At 46.8% G+C, this 20,088-nt stretch overlaps 1 protein-coding gene across 4 annotated transcripts in view; it reads right to left on the bottom strand.

Annotated features, from left to right (window-relative positions):
* Positions 1 to 5,454: 5,454 nt before the first annotated feature.
* Positions 5,455 to 20,088, bottom strand: part of pla1a (phospholipase A1 member A) — a 39,604-nt gene continuing 24,970 nt past the window's right edge. For all 4 annotated transcript variants that reach the window (XM_033033408.1, XM_033033406.1, XM_033033407.1 and 1 more), the window contains exons 7-11: positions 18,814 to 18,981; positions 13,290 to 13,379; positions 10,209 to 10,323; positions 7,889 to 8,047; positions 5,455 to 6,181 (exon numbers count right to left, since the gene is read on the bottom strand). In XM_033033408.1, the coding sequence (XP_032889299.1) occupies positions 6,106 to 6,181; positions 7,889 to 8,047; positions 10,209 to 10,323; positions 13,290 to 13,379; positions 18,814 to 18,981 (608 nt within the window). In that variant the 3' untranslated portion in view covers positions 5,455 to 6,105. The remainder of the gene's footprint in view (positions 6,182 to 7,888; positions 8,048 to 10,208; positions 10,324 to 13,289; positions 13,380 to 18,813; positions 18,982 to 20,088) is intronic.

Below are 20,088 nucleotides of genomic sequence, written 5' to 3'. Positions count from 1 at the left end.
GTGGTGTGGGTCTTTGATGCTGGGTGCCTCCCGTAGATCTCTGTGATGGTGAGGAGGTCAGTAGCAGTGGACTGGTCATTGTCTACACTCTCTGTCTCCTTTGTTCCTGAGCATTTGAGTTATTGAACCAAGCCATGATGCAACTGATCAGTATGATTTCTACTGTACACCTGCAGACTTTGATAGAGTATTTGGAGATGTCCCCAATCTTCAAAATGCATTATAAACGTGACTGAATTTTCTTTAATTGTTTCAATGTGTTGGGACTTGGGCAGATCTACAGGGAGATGCATGCCCAGGTACTTGAAGCCGATGACTCTCTCCACTGCCATCCATTGGTCAGTGCAGATGCCTGGTACCTTGGCATTTACCTGCTGAAGCCAGCAATCACTTCCTTGGCCTTGCTAATGTTGCGAGGAAGGTTCACAAAGGACTCAGTGCTGGAGCAACTCACCAGGTCAGGCTGCATCTCTGGAGAGCATGAATCGGTGACATTTCGGGTTGGGACTCCTCCTTAGATTCAGCAAGGAGAGAGGAAGATTGTGGTTCTTGGTATCCAAATGGGATTAATAGTGAGAGACGGATGGGATGACAGTCTCCTTCATGACGAGTCCTTTGTTGAATTGGGTCCCAACAGATCGAGCAGAAGAACCCTGTAATTCACAACTGCATTCAACAAAATAGATGCAAGTGATGTGGGAGGAGACCAGAGCTTGGGAGGAAACCCACAAGGTCGCATGCAAACTCCACACAGACAGCACCATGGGTTAGGAACATACCTGGGCCCTCTGGCGTGGAGAGGCAACAGCTCTTGTAGCTGCAATACGGTGTCACCACAACTGCACCACTTATTCCTGAAATGAAATGGAACAGTTTGTAAAAACTGCTAATCCAGCACTACCAATGTCCTGAGCTGTCGGATGAAGAGTATTCCCTTCGGATGCCCAAATAATTCATTGCTATTTTGGACTTCAAGTCATTTCAGAAACGAAGTCATTATGATAATTTGACCTTGCAGCAGAAACACTGGATGAATTTCTAGCTCATTTCAACAGACTGGACTCTTGCAATTGAATGTACCACCCATTTAACCCCGCTAGGTATAGGTCTACAATGATTAAATGACATTTATAAATAAACTAGGCTGCTTGACAACATGTTTTTCTAGAAATATAATTGGATTGTGTATTTCTATGAGCGTTTAGATAGCCAATGGATTTAACATTTTGTTTGCTTTGTCTACTGTTTAATTTCATAAAGGTGGAAAAGTTTTATTTTAAAACCATTGTTTTGCTTGTGTGCGTGTGGTATTGACTTGCCTGTGCCAGCCTAGACCAGCAGACACTGTGTGTGTGCATGTGCTGTGAAGAACATTGCAATAGGGATGCAGTATGAAGGAACTGCAGATGCTGGTTTACACCGAAGATAGACACACACAAAATAACGGAGTAACTCAGCGGGACAGCATCCAGCATCTCTGGATAGAAGGAATGCGTGACGCTTTGGGTCAAGAAGGGGACTCTATTCCGAAACGTCACCCATTCTTTCTATCAGGAGGTGCTGCCTGCCAGCTGAGTTACTCCAGCATTTTGTGTCTATCTCCTGGGATATAGGCTGGCCATCCGCTAAGGCAAGAGACCTGGGGAATAACTGGTTTTATTCCAAGGCTCCCCCCTACTTTCCCACTGCATCCTGCCAGTAGCACATGGAGTTTCCAAAGAAATAGCTTTCAATCTGGGACTATGGAATGATCTTTTATTGGACTTTATATTGCACTGTATGTTGTCTCGTTTATTTGTGCCATTGGTGATTGTACAAGTATAGGGTAATGTCAGCAATTACAAATGTAAACATATGCATTAAACCTTGAGTTTCAGTGCAGCAATATATATGCATCTTAAATCAACGTTTTTTTATTGAAACTGAAGAAGGGTCCTGACCTGAGAAGTCACCTATCTATGTTCCCCGGGTGTGCTGCCTGACCCACTGTGTTACTCCAGCACTTTGTGTCTTTACTTGCCACTCTGCCTCTTCATACTCGTACTACCCCATCATGGCTGACTCGATGGTTCCTCCACTTGATCTCTATGTGTGGGCTCCGCTCAGTGTTTGTGTTCTGATTTAATGTGCATGAAGGAACTGCAGGTGACCGAAGATCGGCACAAAATGCTGGCAGCATCTCTGGAGAGAAGGACTGGGTGACGTTTTGGGTCTGAAGAAGGGTCTCGACCCGAAGCGTCACCCACACCTTCTCTCCAGAGAAGGTCCCGCTGAGTTACTCCAGCATTTGGTGTCTATCTTTGGTTTAAACCAGCATCTGCAGTTCTTTCCTACACATCCAATCCATTGGCACTGAACTTGTAGCCACAGACATGACGATGCTCATGTTTGGGACCAGGTTACTGGTGAGCAGAGTGTGACTGGGTAGACAAAAATGCTGGAGAAACTCAGCGGGTGAGGCAGCATCTATGGAGCGAAGGAAATAGGCAAAGTTTCGCGCCAAAACCCTTCTACGGTGGTCCTGACTCTGGCAATGGAGGAGGCCAAGGACAGAAAGGTCAGATTCGGAATGGGAGGGGGAGTTGAAGGCCAGAGTGAGGACCACTGTAAATTGGAGGAGCAGCACCTCATATTTCGCTTGGGCAGTTTGCACCCCAGCGGTATGAACATTGACTTCTCCAATTTCAGGTAGTCCGTACTTTCTCCTCCCCTTCTCAGCTCTCCCTCAGCCCACTGGCTCCACCTCTTCCTTTCTTCCTCCCGCCTCCCCCCTCCCCCACCCTCACATCAGTCTGAAGAAGGGTTTCGACCCAAAACGTTGCCTATTTTCTTCTCTCCATAGATGCTGCCTCACCCGCTGAGTTTCTCCAGCATTGTTGTCTACCTCTGATGTTTCCAGCATCTGCAGTTCCTTCTTGAACAACAGAGTGTGACTGGGTATAGGTACAGAAGTGTGAAAACACATTCCTCCAGATTCGGGGCCAGTTACTTCCCAGCTGACTGCACCATCCTATCACCAACTAGAGAGTGGCCCTCATCTACCTCATTGGAGACCCTCCGATTACCTTGAATTAGACTTTACTGGATATTATTCCCTTTATCCTGTATCTGAACACTGTGAATGGCTCGATTATAATCATGTATAGTCTGTCCACTGACTGGTTAGCACGCAACAAAAGCTTTTCACTAAACCTCTGTGACAATAAACTAAACCATAGGTTGGTCGTTAGTGATCTGGATGTCTATGCAACCATTAGCCAGGCAGTGACAGGAACCAGTGCTTGATTGGGATGCGTTGCCATGACATCTTATCTTCTCTCCCTCTGACAAGACAAGTTGATTTTTGTGGCAACAATGCTGTTCTCTGTACATTTACAGTCATGGAGCTGTAAGACATGGAAACAGGCCCTTCGGCCCACCCTGTCCATGCTGACCAAGTTGGCATATTGGACTAGTCCCATTCTCCACTTCCCTCTGAAACCTTCCTATCCGTATCTGTCCACATGTCCACTACCCTGGGGGAAAAAGACTGTGTTTCCTTTATCCAGGCCCCTCGTGATCCTGATCACCCCTCAGCCTCATACACTAAAAGAGAGAAGTTTGAACCTGTCCAACGCAACCTCTCCCTGTAATTCGAGCCCAGGTAACATCCTGGTGAATCTTGACTGCACGCTTTCCAACTTAACGGTGTCCTTCCTATAGCTGAGCGACCAGAACAGTGCACAGTGCTCCAAATGTGGACAGCTGTCCTAACACTTGTAATCAGTTCCCTTCCCAATGAGGGCAAATGTACCAAATGCCTTCATGTGGCTCGCCACTTTGAGGGAACCATGTACCTGTACCCCCACATCTGTTCTGCACCACTCTCTAGGGGTCTCCCTGTGTGAGACGAGGTCCCTGTTGGCACTGGTTGTCCGTACTCCTTCCTTGCCGGTGATGCCTTGCCAGAGCCTTGCAGCCCTTGCTCCGGTAGCACAGAGGCAGATGGATGTCGTGTGGTCCTTCTCTGTGGATCTGTTGAGCTTGCGCCACCTCCTGTCCTGTCTAGGAATAGCGGTTACTTTCTTGTTGCTGACGGGGATGTTTTGTTGAAGGGAGCATGAATCAAGAGTGCTCCAATTCTGTGCCGCTCTTTGTGTGAAAGACCAGAAAGTTCTTTAGTTCTACAGTTTACATTTGCTGCCTCGCCAACAATTTGTCTGTCCTTTCTTCTGTTTTGTTATTTTAAGTACATGTTAAAAAGTTAGCGTTAATGTTCTGGATAGACTGGATAGACTTGGTTTATACTCTCTAGAATTTAGGAGATTGAGAGGGGATCTTATAGAAACTTATAAAATTCTTAAGGGGTTGGACAGGCTAGATGCAGGAAGATTGCTCCCGATGTTGGGGAAGTCCAGGACAAGGGGTCACAGTTTAAGGATAAGGGGGAAATCCTTTAAAACCGAGATGAGAAGAACATTTTTCACACAGAGAGTGGTGAATCTCTGGAACTCTCTGCCACAGAGGGTAGTCGAGGCCAGTTCATTGGCTATATTTAAGAGGGAGTTAGATGAGGCCCTTGTGGCTAAGGGGATCAGAGGGTATGGAGAGAAGGCAGGTACGGGATACTGAGTTGGATGATCAGCCATGATCATATTGAATGGCGGTGCAGGCTCGAAGGGCCGAATGGCCTACTCCTGCACCTAATTTCTATGTTTCTATGTTCTCTGGTTTGTTTTATGTGGGGGGGGGTACTTTTTTCAATCTCTTACCTTGCCGGAGATGCGATTGTTTTCCGGGTCGTATCTCCGGTCGCTCTGCGGCCTAACATGGAGCTGGCGGCCGTGCTCGAGACTGACTTTAAGCCCCACCACGGGGCCGCGGACTCACCATCGGAGCCCGCCATCACTTGCCTGGGATCGTCGTATTTCACCTGCGGTTCGACGGAAAGCCTGCGGATTTTACCATCGAGGAGCTCGCGGTCTCGGGTAGAGACTGATGTTGGGAAGCTCCAAGATGCAGGACATTTGACCAGCCCCGACTCGGGGTCTGATCGCCCGGCGCGGAGGGCTGAGATCCCCCTCGATGCGGGAGCTTGATCGCCCCGATGCGGAGGGATCGACCGCCGGTTGCGGGAGCCAAGACAACGGAAGGTTCGAATGCCCCAACAAAGAAGGGAGGAAGATTGAACATTTTTCCCTTCCATCACTGTGAGGAATGTGGAGAAGTCACTGTGGTGGATGTTCATGTTAAACATTTACTTGGGTGTGTTGTGCTCTTTATTGGTATGACTATGGCAATCTGAATTGTACCTTAATGTGGTACATGTGACAATAAACTCACCGTGAACCTTGAAGTACATCTTTTACGTTTAGGTTTATTGTCACGTGTACTGAGGTACAGTGAGAAGCTATGCTTTGCACGCTATCCAATTAAATTGGGTAATATTATACTTTAGCGAGTTGAGACAGTAGGTTGAATTCCAATTGAGCTTTATTGTGAAAGTGGTGAAAACACCAGTAATCTTGAGACGGCTAAATACAGTACTACTACCACAACGGTGGCTAAGAGAATGAATGGGCTTGCCCAGAAAAAACCCTCCCCACGGTTAGGTGACTGAGGTAACCAACCGCAGGGTTCGACTACTCCCAGGCACCTGCAGATGCCGCTACAACACATAAATACAATCAAGTCAAAGTCTAGTACAATAGGTGAAACAAAGGGGAAGATACAGAGTGCGGGATATAGTTCTCAGCATTGTAACGCATTTGGGCAAAGTGCAATGTCCAGATTGGGGTAGAGGTGAATCGGACATCACCTAGCTTATGGAAGGACCGTTCAGAAGCCTGATGGCAGAGGGGAGGAAGCTGGTGAAGACCGCTTTTGTGCTTCTGTACCTTCTGCCGGACTGGAGCGGGGAGAAGGAATGACAGACCGGGTGGACAAGTCTTTGATTATGTTGGCTGTTGTATCATTCAATACGCTACACGTGACAAATGTGCTGCATGCTAGGTTAATATCTCCGTATATCATATATTAACCAGGTCCAACTAACATTCACTTGTATTGCAACTGGCAGCGTTGTTTGGCAGCGTTCTTCCCGGAACAATCGATGCTGAGACACTTCTACTGACAGGCGCCAAATTCTTTAAATAGAGCTTTGTATATCACCATATTATAGATGCAGCGCGATGGTCTGTCTCTAGAAATAAAAGACAATTAGTTAGATTGCGTAACAACTCGGATACAACAACCTGCTCAATTTTTAGGGATTTGCAGATTAACTTCAATGGTACACACATTTTAAAATAGTCTAAGAAGGAACTGCAGATGCTGGAAAATCGAAGGTAAACAAAAATGCTGGAGAAACCGGCACTTGGTCAGTGCCAAAGGTTTAGAAAGAGCAGAATTTGTTTGGTGTATCCAAGTGGGTTTTTGATACAATATGTGGATCATCTAACTCGAGAAGACAACATACTGGACCCTGTGGGAAGTGAGCCTGGCTTGGTGACCTTCTTCTTGCGTAAAGCGCGCACAGCCTAAAGTTGTAGGCCAACTTGTTCTATTTGATCTTATTTGATTGTGGACGCCGGGTTGATTGCATTCGTCGAAACAGGCGGACCACGTGAAGGTTGCAAACTCCCACCCCGCTTGGTGACTGTTTTAGTGGAAGAACATTTTGGGCACAGGTGAGTATTTTTTTTTTTTTTAAATAAGTAGGCTGGACCTTGCAGGAAGGTACGTGCTTGGAGTAAGGAAAGCGACAACTTTTTTTGCGTTTGGGAGCGGTAAACTGGGAGCAATTGTCATCGGGCAAGCTCACATCTGGCATGGGAAACGTTTAAAGACCAGTTGGTCAAAGTTCAGGACGGGCATGTTCTAGTAAGGAGCAGGGATGAGGATGGCCAAGTAGGGAACCTGTTGACCACGTTGTAAATAGGGTCAGGAAAGACAAAGGAAGCACATGCAGGATTACAGTGGATGGAATCTGACATGGCCTTTGAGGAATATAACGAAAGAAAGAATAATTAATAATAATGGATGGGATTTATATAGCGCCTTTCTAATACTCAAGGCGCTTTACATCGCATTATTCATTCACTCCTCAGTCACACTCGGTGGTGGTAAGCTACTTCTGTAGCCACAGCTGCCCTGGGGCAGACTGACGGAAGCGTGGCTGCCAATCTGCGCCTACGGCCCCTCCGACCACCACCAATCACTCACACACATTCACACACATTCACACACAGGCAAAGGTGGGTGAAGTGTCTTGCCCAAGGACACAACGACAATATGCACTCCAAGCGGGATTCGAACCGGCTACCTTCCGGTTGCCAGCCGAACACTTAGCCCATTGTGCCATCTGTCGTCCCGAATGAACTCAAGCTGGTGATTAAATGGGGCCACACAGTGGCTTCGGGGAGTCGGATTAAAGAAAATCCCAAAGTGGCTATATTTAAAGTGAGGGCAACCAGAGAGAAGGTGAGACCACTCTAGGATAAAGGGAGGGGGTTTGTGCTTGTAGGCCAGGAACTAAACGAGTACTTTGCATCAGTTTTCATCGAGAAGGTCGACATGGCCAGTGTGATCAATCTGGACAATCAAATATACAAGAGTGGTTTGTGATTAAGGAGGAGGTGGTGTTGGGTCCTTTGAAGAGCATCGAGGTGGATCAATCCCCAGGACCTGATGGGATTTATCCCAGGTTACTGAGAGCTGGTGAGGGATCCATCTATGATAGCAGCGGGGGAACCACGTTTACTAAAGGGAGAGCATCTTTCTGATGTCTGAAGAATGGCGTCATCTATCCATGTTCTCCAAAGGTGCTACCTGACCCAATGAGATACTCCAGCACTTTTTTTGTAAAGAGACATCTGCAGTTCCTTGTTATTACATGAGAAATCATTACCTGTGATTCAGAGGGAGCTCTGTCACGCGCATCTCCTCGATGTGAATGGTGTGGGGCTTTCTACGCCAGCTCGATGACAGTGTCAGAGCGATCGATGCCATGTCCTCAATGCTCTGATCATGTGCGATCACCTTTTTCATTTTTGAATGCTTGTTGGATCTATGTGGAAAACATGCATGAAGTGATTCCATATCACACTGAACCTCACTCTGCCTCCTCCTACCCACCCATTGGTGCTTCTGCTGTTGCATGCCCTCTTGTGGATGGGCAGCTCCCTGCACCTTGCCACCACCATTGTAGGACAAAGACCCTACAGCGAGCAAGATAGATCACTCGACGAAAAAGACGTAGTACGGTCATGGGCAGATTCATGGGTAATTTTCGGCCCCATTTCCGTAACCGGCTTCCGTCTCTGCACCAAAGATCCCATAGCGGAGCAAAGATAACTAGTGCGGAGACGGAAGCCGGTTACGGAAACATCCTCGTAAAAATAAAAGTTTTTTGGTAAATATCTTCTCATTTTCAGAATTTTAATTTATTAACACAAACTGTTCCCCCGCAACGTTGATTACACTGCGGGTCGGGTCCGGTTACTGAAATGGATGAAAAAAAGCCCCACGTTCCCTTCCGTTGCGTACTACACGTCAGCCCATTGCATTTAGAAGGAGTGATCTATCTATAGGATCTTTGCTGTAGGCCGTCTTCTGTGGACAACCACACCATGGGCATTAGACCCTGAAGTCCCAGACCATCTAGGTTGCCCGGGGGGAGGAGGAGGAGTGAATTGTATTTAAATACAAAGTCAACAGTACAGTGATGCAGCTGGTAGAGCTGCTGCCTCTCAGCACCAGAGCCCCGGGTTCGATCCTGACCTTGGGTGCTGTCTGTGTGTGGAGTTTGCACATTCTCCCTGTGACCACGTGGGGTTCCTCCCCATATCCCTAAGACATGTGGTTTCAAAAGAATATTGCCTGCTCGTGTGCAGGGAGTGAATGAGAAAGTGTGATAGTATAGAACTAGTGTGAACAGGTGATCAGTGGTCAGAGTGGGCCGAAGGGCCTGTTTCCATGTGGAAATGCATTTATTTTTATTTAAATGCAAGAAGACGATATCAAAGCAATTCCCTTCCCTTGCCAAGATTGGTACGTTGCCAGATATGAGTCGGCTATGGCTGGTGTGCAGTTGGGAGAAGATGTGGACATGCTGGTGCTGGAATGTTGCACAGAACACAATGCTGAGAACTATATTCTGCACTCTGTATCTTCTCTGCTCTACCTATTGTAAGTGAGTTTCAACTGATTGCATCTATGTATGATGTATCTGAGTAGTTTGAGTAGAATGCAAAACAAAGCTTTTCACTGTACCTCACCACACATGACAATAATAAGCCTACATCATAAGGTCCAACCCCAATTTTTTTTTCTCTAGAAACTGGTGGCCCAGCACCTCCTTTAACCCCGACAAAATTACAAGAGGGCACTTGAGTTCTCCCCCCAAAAATGTGGCACCAAGGCTGGGTGAGGTGGCTGACTTTTGCTCCGATCCCTCCCACTGTGGCCCAGCCGGAAGATCCGTTCCCATAGCTGACTTCCGAGGCCATCTTTGTGGGCCAGTAGCTCAGCCCATGGGCGGCCAGGGGGGACTGTTCCAGTACCGTTAGACTCCTCTTGGAGACCGTGACCTCAGTTGGTTTGGCAAAACTGATCCCAAAAGGGTCTGGAAACAAGCGTGCTGGAAATTCGGTGGTGGACCTGCAGGCAGTACACTGCAAGGGCCAGGAAGCGAGCGGGCAAGATCATCTCTGACCCCTCTCATCCTGGCCACAAACTCTTTGAACCACTTCCCTCTGGAAGGCGACTCCAGATTGTCAAAGCTGCTACAGCCAGACGTAAAAACAGTTTTTATCCACGAATAGTTGCTCTACACAACAGCCAAAAATCTGTAGCCTCCCTTTGATCTGGTATTTGTTGGTTCACATGCTTGATCAATGGTGTTTTATCATTAATGTTTTATTATTATTAATGTTTAGTGTTTTCTGAGTCATTCGTAACTGTCACTGTATGTCATGTTGTTACATGTGGGCGGAGCACCAAAGCAAACTCCTTGTATGTGAATACTTGGCCAATAAACTTACTTAAATTAACAAGCGTGTATATTCTTGATGCTATTGTGAGAAAGAATCATTTGAATATGGCGTTGAGTAGTTTAATCATCCAACCATGTTAAATATGTGGAAAATTCTCTGACTAGCAAGGTTTACAGATAAATTAGACTTCATTAGTTTCCAGCAGAAATGGACAAAGTTGAATGAAATACTTACACGGATATTTGCAGTTTTGACAAACGGGTGTATTTACTACTCAAGAATATCACATCGACACGCTGCTGATGAGGCCCAACCTCTCCCAGAAACACTTCCACCAGGAAATGTTTAGCTGGTTGGAGAAAATACCAGAAATAAATATTTGGGCAAATATGATTTGTAATATCTGTCTATTCCCTCCACAGATGCTGCCTGACACACTGAGTTCCTCCAGCACTGCGTTTAATGGGGCTGTCCCACTGTACGAGCTAATTCAAGAGTTCTCCCGAGTTTCCCCTGATTTGAACTCGGAGAATTACGGTAATAGCCGCTCGTAGGTACTCAGGGCTCTCGTGGACATTTTTCAACATGTTGAAAAATCTTCACGAGTCTTCACGAGCTTACCGCGTTTCCCGAGTACCTGCCGTTAGCGTCACGAGACGTCCCCAAGCTCCGACGTACCCGCTACGAACATTCTGTGTGCTTTCCACGAGTTTGATTTTTTTTTTTTTAACTCGGGAGAGCTCTTGAATTGCCTCGTACAGTGGGACAGGGTCTTAACTCCCATCTCCAGTACTGGTGCCCACCTGATCGTACAGTTCTAAAGTGCGGTCTTAGTAATTGCAAGCACATCCCTAAGCGTAAAAATCTTCAAACCTTTTACAGGAGTGACATATGGTTTGCTAGTAGAATCATTCGTAACATTCTCACATTTGTTTCAAAAATATTTTTAACAAATGAATCTTTTTTTAAAATATGAATCATGCCAAAATTAATGGAGATTTTGATTTGCTACGTGCCCAAAAGCAGTTGGTGATTTTAATGAAGGTCTATTAAGTACAGGGCAGTTTGCTGATTATGATGTGTCACTATACTGAGCCTGTTATAATTCAGTTGCCCACATTGTCAGCATCTTCAGTGCTTTTGCTCTCAAGATGAGTTGCATCTGAATCGATGCATTGGTGGGACAGTTATGATGGTGTAACAAGAATCATGAATCACAAAGGGAAGTTATTGGCAGGGCTGACAACTCTCATGCCCTCAAGCAAACTCTCACGGAAGAGAGAGGGGGGAAGAGAGAGGGGAGAGAGGGGGGGGGGGAAGAGGGGGGGGAAGAGAGAGAGAGACAGAGCGAGAGGGGAGGGAGAGGGGAGTGTGTGGAGAGGGGGAGATAGGGAGGGAGAAAGAGAGAGAGAGGGGGGGGAAGCGCGGGGGGAGATGAGGGCGGGAGAGAGAGAAGAAAGAGAGGGGGAGATAGAGAGGGGGATGAGGAGAGTTAGGGGGAAAGAAAGGGGAGAGAGGGGAGGGGGAGGAGAGAGGGGTGGAGAGAGAGGAGACAGGGGGGCCGGAGAGAGACGGTGGGAGGAGAGAGGGGAGAGAGAGAGAGAGAGAAGGGGAGAGAGGGAAGGGGAGAGGGAGAAGGGGAGAGAGAGAGAGAGAAGGGGAGAGAGAGAGGGGAGAGAGAAGGAGAGAGAGGGGGAGGGAGAGGGGAGGGGGAGAGAGAGGGGGGGAGAGGGAGGGGGGAGAGAGAGGTAGGGTGAGAGAGAGAGGGGGGGAGAGAGAGGGAGGGGGGGAGAGAGAGGGAGGGGGGGAGAGAGAGGGAGGGGGGGAGAGAGAGTTAGGGGAAGGGAAGGGAGAGAGGGGAGAGAGGAGAGAGGGGTGGAGAGAGAGGAGAGAGGGGGTGGAGAGAGAGGAGAGGAGAGAGGGGGCGGGAGGGGGGGAGAGCGAGGTGGGAGGGAGAGAGAGGGGAGAGAGTTCTCCCATGCATTGAGCGTGAGAATCACGCATTTCACCAAATTCTCACGCTGATCACAAATTTCTTACGCTCTGTTGTGAGAAATTCTGTGATCAACGAAAATTTCAAAACTCATATCAACTGCATGGGCCGCAGGTGTTGGAAGCAGAAGCAGCGGTGAGATGAGGACAAACTTTCTTCACGCAGAGAGTTGTGAATCTGTGGAATTCTCTGCCACAGAAGGCAGTGCAGGCCAATTCACTGGATGTTTTCAAGAGAGAGTTACATTCAGTTCTTGGGGCTAACGACATCAAGGGATATGGGAAAAAAACAGGAAAGAGGTACTGATTTTAGATGAATAGCCATGATCATATTGAATGGCAGTGCTGGCTCGAAGGGCCGATGGCCTATTCCTGCACCTATTTTCTATGTTTCTATGCTTGAGTATATGGCAATAAAACTCGATCACTTGATTTTGAAGCATTCATGCATGGTGGAGGTATAATGTAGTCATAGAGTGATACAGTGTGAAAACAGGCCCTTCGGCACAAATTTCCCACACCCGCCAACATGCCCCAGCTACGCTACCTGCTTTTGGTCCATACCTCCAAACCTGTCCTATCCATGTATTAGTCTAACTTTTTCTTAAATGTTGGGATGGTCCCTGCCTCAACTACCTCCTCTGGCAGCTTGTTCCATACACCCATCACCCTTTGTGTGGATAAAGTTACCCCTTAAAAAGTTACCTCTTAAAAATACTTCATACAAAAAACATTGAAATCATACTTCTACAGTGCACTAAAACATGATTTTAATACATCAAATTTCAAAAGTTCCTACCCTGGGAGGGGGGACACCCTTCTTCCACACCCTCTCCCCACTCGGTTGCTCCACTCCCTCACCGGGTACCCCCAAGGCCAGTGATCAGTGATCGCACAGCCTCCTCCCTTTCAAAAACGCTCCAATCCAATTTAAAGCATATATATTGTATTCAAGTGTGAGTTAAACGACTCGCTACAGTATGCACCATATTGCACAATTTCAAGCTGAAAAATGCAAATATTCCGTACCAATGGGAGGGGGACATCCCAGGAATCAGTCTTGTGACACCCCCCCGGGGACACCCTCCTTCCACCCCCCCCCCCCCCCCCTCGGTCGCTTTGCTCCCTCGGGCTTGGTCTCTCACAATTTCTCACTCCCAACTCTCACCCAATGTTGGCAGCCCTGTATTGGGGACGTATTGGTCCAAGGGCTATCTGGCACCACAGACTTATGCAATGTGCCTCCATCCATCCTTCACCTTAAAGAACTTCTGGGTTGAAGGAAGGACCAACTTTATAAATGTGGAGCAGCCAAACACTTACCACAGAAAGGAATGTGACTTGATGTCATCAGGAAGGCTTTAACTTGCCTCGGTCGTATGTCCGTGTGCAATCCTGCACGGTCCAAAAGCCCTAATGATCGTGGAAACATGGTAACGTTATACACTCTTTAACACCATTTAAAAGACACTTGGACAGGAAAGGTTTAGAGGGAATGTGTAGGAAGGAACTGCAGATGCTGGTTTATCCGGAAATAGACACAAAATGCTGGAGTAACTCAGCGGGACAGGCAGCATCTCTGGAGAGAAGGAATGGGTGACGTTTCGGGTTGAGACCCTTCTGATTAGTCGAGTGAGCGGCCTTGTGAGGGAAGTGCCCTGTGAGAAAAGTGCGAGTCTTTGGCTCGAGAGTCTTCGGCGAGGAGGCTGAGGAGAGGAGACCACGCAATACGCTTGAGAGGTAGAGACGATAGAAGGAGATGTCAGGAAAGCTGATTCAGTGCGATGCTTGCAGTATGTGGGAGGTCAAGGACACCGCTGGTGCCTCTGGCTGCTACAATTGTGAGAAGTGCATCCAGGAAGGGTGTCTCCCGTCCCTGAAGGACCGTGTTGGGGAACTGGAGAAGCAAGTGGATGACCTCCGGTTCGTCCGAGAAACGGAGTCGTTCCTCGACAAGTCCTACAGTAAGATTGTTACACCTAAGGTACTGGAAGAGAGAAGGTGGGAGACAGTGAGAACGGGAGGGAAGCATGGAATGCCAACGTCCCCGGGTGTTGTACCTCTTGTGAACAGGTTCACCCACTTAGAAGCTGTCGGGACAGAAGACGTTATTATACTGAGCGGCGGACTGGCTTGCGATGCGAATAGGGCTGTTGAGCCAAAACCAAAGAGGCAAATGTCAGGCAACGCCATTGTAGTGGGAGACTCCATAGTGAGAGGTACGGACAGGGGTTTCTGCGGCAACAGACGGGATTCGAGGATGGTATGCTGCCTTCCTGGTGCCAGGATCCATGATGTCACAGACAGAGTGCAGAAAATCCTCAAGGGCGAAGGTGAACAGCCGGAAGTGGTAGTGCATGTCGGCACAAACGATGTCGGAAAGAAGGGGATGAATATTCTGCAGCGTGACTTCAGAGAGCTCGGTAAAATGCTGAAAAGCAGGACCTCCAGGGTTGTTATCTCCGGTTTGCTTCCAGTTCCTCGTGCTGGCGAGAGCAGGAACAGGGAGATACGGGACCTGAACGTGTGGCTGAGGAACTGGTGCACGGGGCAGGGATTTAGATTCTTAGATCACTGGGATCTGTTTTGGAGTAAGGGGGAACTGTACAAAAGGGACGGATTGCATCTTAACAGGTGGGGGACCAGCATTCTGGCAGGCAGGTTTGCCACTGCTACACGGGTGGTTTTAAACTGAATAAGGGGGGTGGGGTGTCAAATGGGATAGTGGAGGATGGAGTTAAAGGGAAAGGGTTTCTTAAATGTGTGAGCGGAGAGACAGAGGGGTGTAAAATGAGGGTAGAAGCAATAGGTAGCAAGGTGAAAAGTAAAAGTGGCAGGCAGACAAATCCAGGGCAAAAATCAAAAAGGGCCACTTTTCAACATAATTGTATAAGGGGTAAGAGTGTTGTAAAAACAAGCCTGAAGGCTTTGTGTCTCAATGCAAGGAGCATTCGTAATAAGGTGGATGAGTTGAATGTGCAGATAGCTATTAATGACTATGATATAGTTGGGATCACGGAGACATGGCTCCAGGGTGACCAAGGCTGGGAGCTGAACATCCAGGGATATTCAATATTCAGGAGGGATAGAGAGAAAGGAAAAGGAGGTGGGGTAGCGTTGCTGGTTAGAGAGCAGATTAACGCAATAGAAAGGAAGGACATTAGCTTGGAGGATGTGGAATCGATATGGGTAGAGCTGCGAAACACTAAGGGGCAGAAAACGCTAGTGGGAGTTGTGTACAGGCCACCTAACAGTAGTAGTGGAGTTGGGGATGGCATCAAACAGGAAATTAGAAATGCGTGCAACAAAGGTAAAACAGTTATAATGGGTGACTTCAATCTACATATAGATTGGGTGAATCAAATTGGCAAGGGTGCTGAGGAAGAGGATTTCTTGGAATGTATGCGGGATAGTTTTCTAAACCAACATGTAGAGGAACCAACGAGAGAGCAGGCTATTCTAGACTGGGTATTGAGTATTGAGGAAGGGTTAGTTAGCAATCTTGTTGTGCGTGGCCCCTTGGGCAAGAGTGACCATAATATGGTTGAGTTCTTCATTAGGATGGAGAGTGACATTGTTAATTCAGAAACAAGGGTCCTGAACTTAAAGAAAGGTAACTTTGAGGGTATGAGACGTGAATTGGCCAAGATAGACTGGCAATTGATTCTTAAAGGGTTGACGGTGGATATGCAATGGAAGGCATTTAAAGACTGTATGGATGACCTACAACAATTGTTCATCCCAGTTTGGCAAAAGAATAAATCAGGGAAGGTAGTGCATCCGTGGATAACAAGGGAAATCAGGGATAGTATCAAAACAAAAGATGAAGCATACAAATTAGCCAGAAAAAGCAGCCTACCAGAGGACTGGGAGAAATTCAGAGTCCAGCAGAGGAGGACAAAGGGCTTAATTAGGAAAGGGAAAATAGATTATGAAAGAAAACTGGCAGGGAACATAAAAACTGACTGCAAAGGTTTTTATAGATATGTGAAGAGAAAAAGATTAGTTAAAACAAATGTAGGTCCCTTGCAGTCAGAAACAGGTGAATTGATCATGGGGAACAAGGACATGGCAGACCAATTGAATAATTACTTTGGTTCTGTCTTCACTAAGGAAGACATAAATAATCTGCCGGAAATAGCAGGGGACCGGGGGTTAAATGAGATGGAGGAACTGAGTGAAATCTAGGTTAGCCGGGAAGTGGTGTTAGGTAAATTGAATGGATTAAAGGCCGATAAATCCCCAGGGCCAGATAGGCTGCATCCCAGAGTACTTAAGGAAGTAGCCTCAGAAATAGTGGATGCATTAGTGATAATTTTTCAAAACTCTTTAGATTCTGGAGTAGTTCCTGAGGATTGGAGGGTAGCTAATGTAACCCCACTTTTTAAAAAGGGAGGGAGAGAGAAAACGGGGAATTACAGACCAGTTAGTCTAACATCGGTAGTGGGGAAACTGCTAGCATCAGTTATTAAAGATGGGATAGCAGCACATTTGGAAAGTGGTGAAATCATTGGACAAAGTCAGCATGGATTTATGAAAGGTAAATCATGTCTGACGAATCTTATAGAATTTTTCGAGGATGTAACTACTAGAGTGGATAAGGGAGAACCAGTGGATGTGTTATATCTGGACTTTCAGAAGGCTTTCGACAAGGTCCCACATAAGAGATTAGTATACAAACTTAAAGCACACGGTATTGGGGGTTCAGTATTGATGTGGATTGAGAACTGGCTGGCAGACAGGAAGCAAAGAGTAGGAGTAAACGGGTCCTTTTCACAATGGCAGGCAGTGACTAGTGGGGTACCGCAAGGCTCAGTGCTGGGACCCCAGCTATTTACAATATATATTAATGATTTGGACGAGGGAATTGAATGCAACATCTCCAAGTTTGCGGATGACACAAAGTTGGGGGGCAGTGTTAGCTGTGAGGAGGATGCTAGGAGGCTGCAAGGTGACTTGGATAGGCTGGGTGAGTGGGCAAATGCATGGCAGATGCAGTATAATGTGGATAAATGTGAGGTTATCCACTTTGGTGGCAAAAACAGGAAAGTAGACTATAATCTGAATGGTGGCCGATTAGGAAAGGGGGAGATGCAACGAGACCTGGGTGTCATGGTACACCAGTCATTGAAAGTAGGCATGCAGGTGCAGCAGGCAGTGAAGAAAGCGAATGGTATGTTAGCATTCATAGCAAAAGGATTTGAGTATAGGAGCAGGGAGGTTCTACTGCAGTTGTACAGGGTCTTGGTGAGACCACACCTGGAGTATTGCGTACAGTTTTGGTCTCCTAATCTGAGGAAAGACATTCTTGCCATAGAGGGAGTACAGAGAAGGTTCACCAGACTGATTCCTGGGATGTCAGGACTTTCATATGAAGAAAGACTGGATAGACTCGGCTTGTACTCGCTAGAATTTAGAAGATTGAGGGGGGATCTTATAGAAACTTACAAAATTCTTAAGGGTTTGGACAGGCTAGATGCAGGAAGATTGTTCCCGGTGTTGGGGAAGTCCAGGACAAGGGGTCACAGTTTAAGGATAAGGGGGAAATCTTTTAGGACCAAGATGAGGAAAACATTTTTCACACAGAGAGTGGTGAATCTCTGGAATTCTCTGCCACAGAAGGTAGTTGAGGCCAGTTCATTGGCTATATTTAAGAGGGAGTTAGATGTGGCCCTTGTGGCTAAAGGGATCAGAGGGTATGGAGAGAAGGCAGGTACAGGATACGGAGTTGGATGATCAGCCATGATCATATTGAATGGCGGTGCAGGCTCGAAGGGCCGAATGGCCTACTCCTGCACCTATTTTCTATGTTTCTATGTTTCTATGAAAGGGAAACGAGAGATAGACGGTGTGTGGAGAGACACAGAACAAATGAATGAAAAATCTGCAAAAAAGTAATAATGATAAAGAAAACAGGCCATTGTTAACAGTTTGTTGGGTGGGAACAAGAAGCTGGTGCGATTTGGGTGGGGGAGGGATAGGGAGAGAGGGAATGCCGGGGTTACTTGAAGTTGGAGAAATCAATATTCATACCACTGGGCTGTAAGCTGCCCAAGCAAAATATGAGATGCTGTTCCTCCAATTTGCGTTTAGCCTCACTCTAACAATGGAGGAGACCAGGGTTTAGAGGGATCTGGGCCAAACTCGGGCAAATGGCTCTAGCTTAGATGGGGCATCATGAATGAATGAGTTAATAAGTTTATTGGCCAAGTATTCACATACAAGGAATTTGCCTTGGTCAGCATGCACGAGTTGGGCCGAAGGGCCTGTTTCTGTGCTGTGTGGCTCTCTGACCTTTCCAAAGCTGCCTTTAGGTCTGATGATTAGAAATGGATCAATGGGGGAGATGTGGAAACATTTTTAAGTGCATTACCACAACAGCCAATCCTTGACACAATTGGACATTGAAAGGCGCCAAATTAATACCCTGTGAATGTAAAACATTGTAAGTAATCTGAGTGTGTTAGAGGAGATTGTTAGTAATAACTATCGAACATAGAACAGGACAGCACAGTCTGAAGAAGGGTCCCAACCCAAAATGTCACCGATGCCATGGTTTCCAGAGATATCGCCTGACCCGCTGAGTTGCTCCAGCACTTTGTCTTTTTTTGTAAACCAGCATCTGCAGTTCCTTGTTTGTAATACAGCACAGGTACAGGCCCTTCGGCCCACTGTGTCTGTGCCGAACATGATGCCAAGTTAAACTAATCTCCGCAGCCCGCAGGTGATCCACATCCCTCCATTCCCCGCATGTCCACACGTCCATCCAAGATTCTCTTGAACGTCACTGGTGTATCTGCCTCCACCCTAACCCCTGGCAGACACCAACACATTGTGACTGCCGTACCTATACGAGGGCAGTGCGTCAGGGACTGGTGATGGCAGTCGGCACAGTCCCCGTTGGCAAATTGCTCGTATGTCTGGCAGGGGAAAGCAACCAATGGACAAGGGTTCTTGATGGAACTGATGTACAAATAAACGGCCCTCATGTGGTCACACGTCACGCGCTGGTACACTGGGGACAAACACACACAGAGAGAGATCGGTAAGAAGCCACACAATACTTTTCTATATTCACCATCTTGAAGATAAACCTGCATTGATAAATTCATCACACTCTTCATTGGTTATCGAGTGCTCTCTTTTGTAGACACCTATTCCTTCTCTAAAGCTACATTTATCATTACATAGAAAATAGGTGCAGGAGGAGGCCATTCGGCCCTTCGAGCCAGCACCGCCATTCATTGTGATCATGGCTGATCGTCCCCAATCAATAACCCTTCTCCCCATATCCCTTGATTCCCTAGAACTCTATCTAACTCTCTCTTAAATCCATCCAGTGACTTGGCCTCCACTGCCCTCTGTGACAGGGAATTCCACAAATTCACAACTCTCTGGGTGAAAAAGTTTTTTCTCACCTCAGTCTTAAATGGCCTCCCCTTTATTCTAAGACTGTGGCCCCCCTGATTCTGGACTCGCCCAACATTGGGAACATTTTTCCTGCATCTAACTTGTCCAGTCCTTTTATATGTTTCTATAAGATATCCCCTCATCCTTCTAAACCAGTGAATACAAGCCCAGTCTTTTCAATCTCATATGACAGTCCCGCCATCCCAGGGATCAATCTCTTGAACCTACGCTGCACTGCCTCAATCATTAATAATTTTCCATCAATATGCCCCCACTCTTGATTTGACTGTGACCAAATAACCTAATAAACAAATAATTGAAGCATAAAATCAAATTTAAAATTTGAAAACCTAGTTTTAAACTTCGAGGTGCCTGTTTGCTGTCCCACCACGTGTCATCATTAAAGAGCACTGGGATCATGTACATTGTAGTTGCCCAATAAAATCTGCACCACATTTGTCCGAAATGTGAGGATATTTAGAGTCCTAGTCATACAGTGTGGAAACATGATCTTCAGCCATGATGACCATCTACAGTGTCCCATCTACACTTAGTCCCACAAGCAGCCTCTATCCCTCTACACCTGTCCTATCCATGTACCTGCCTAAATGTTTCCTAAACGTTGTGATAGTACCTGCTTCAAGTACCTCCTATAGACAATAGGTGCAGGAGTAGGCCATTCGGCCCTTCGAGCCAGCACAGCCATTCAATG

Source organism: Amblyraja radiata, chromosome 14 (genome assembly GCF_010909765.2).
Source record: "Amblyraja radiata isolate CabotCenter1 chromosome 14, sAmbRad1.1.pri, whole genome shotgun sequence".
NCBI lineage: Eukaryota > Metazoa > Chordata > Chondrichthyes > Rajiformes > Rajidae > Amblyraja > Amblyraja radiata.
The sequence above is the reverse complement of the archived record's forward strand: the minus strand, read 5'-3'. Positions and strand labels throughout refer to the sequence as shown.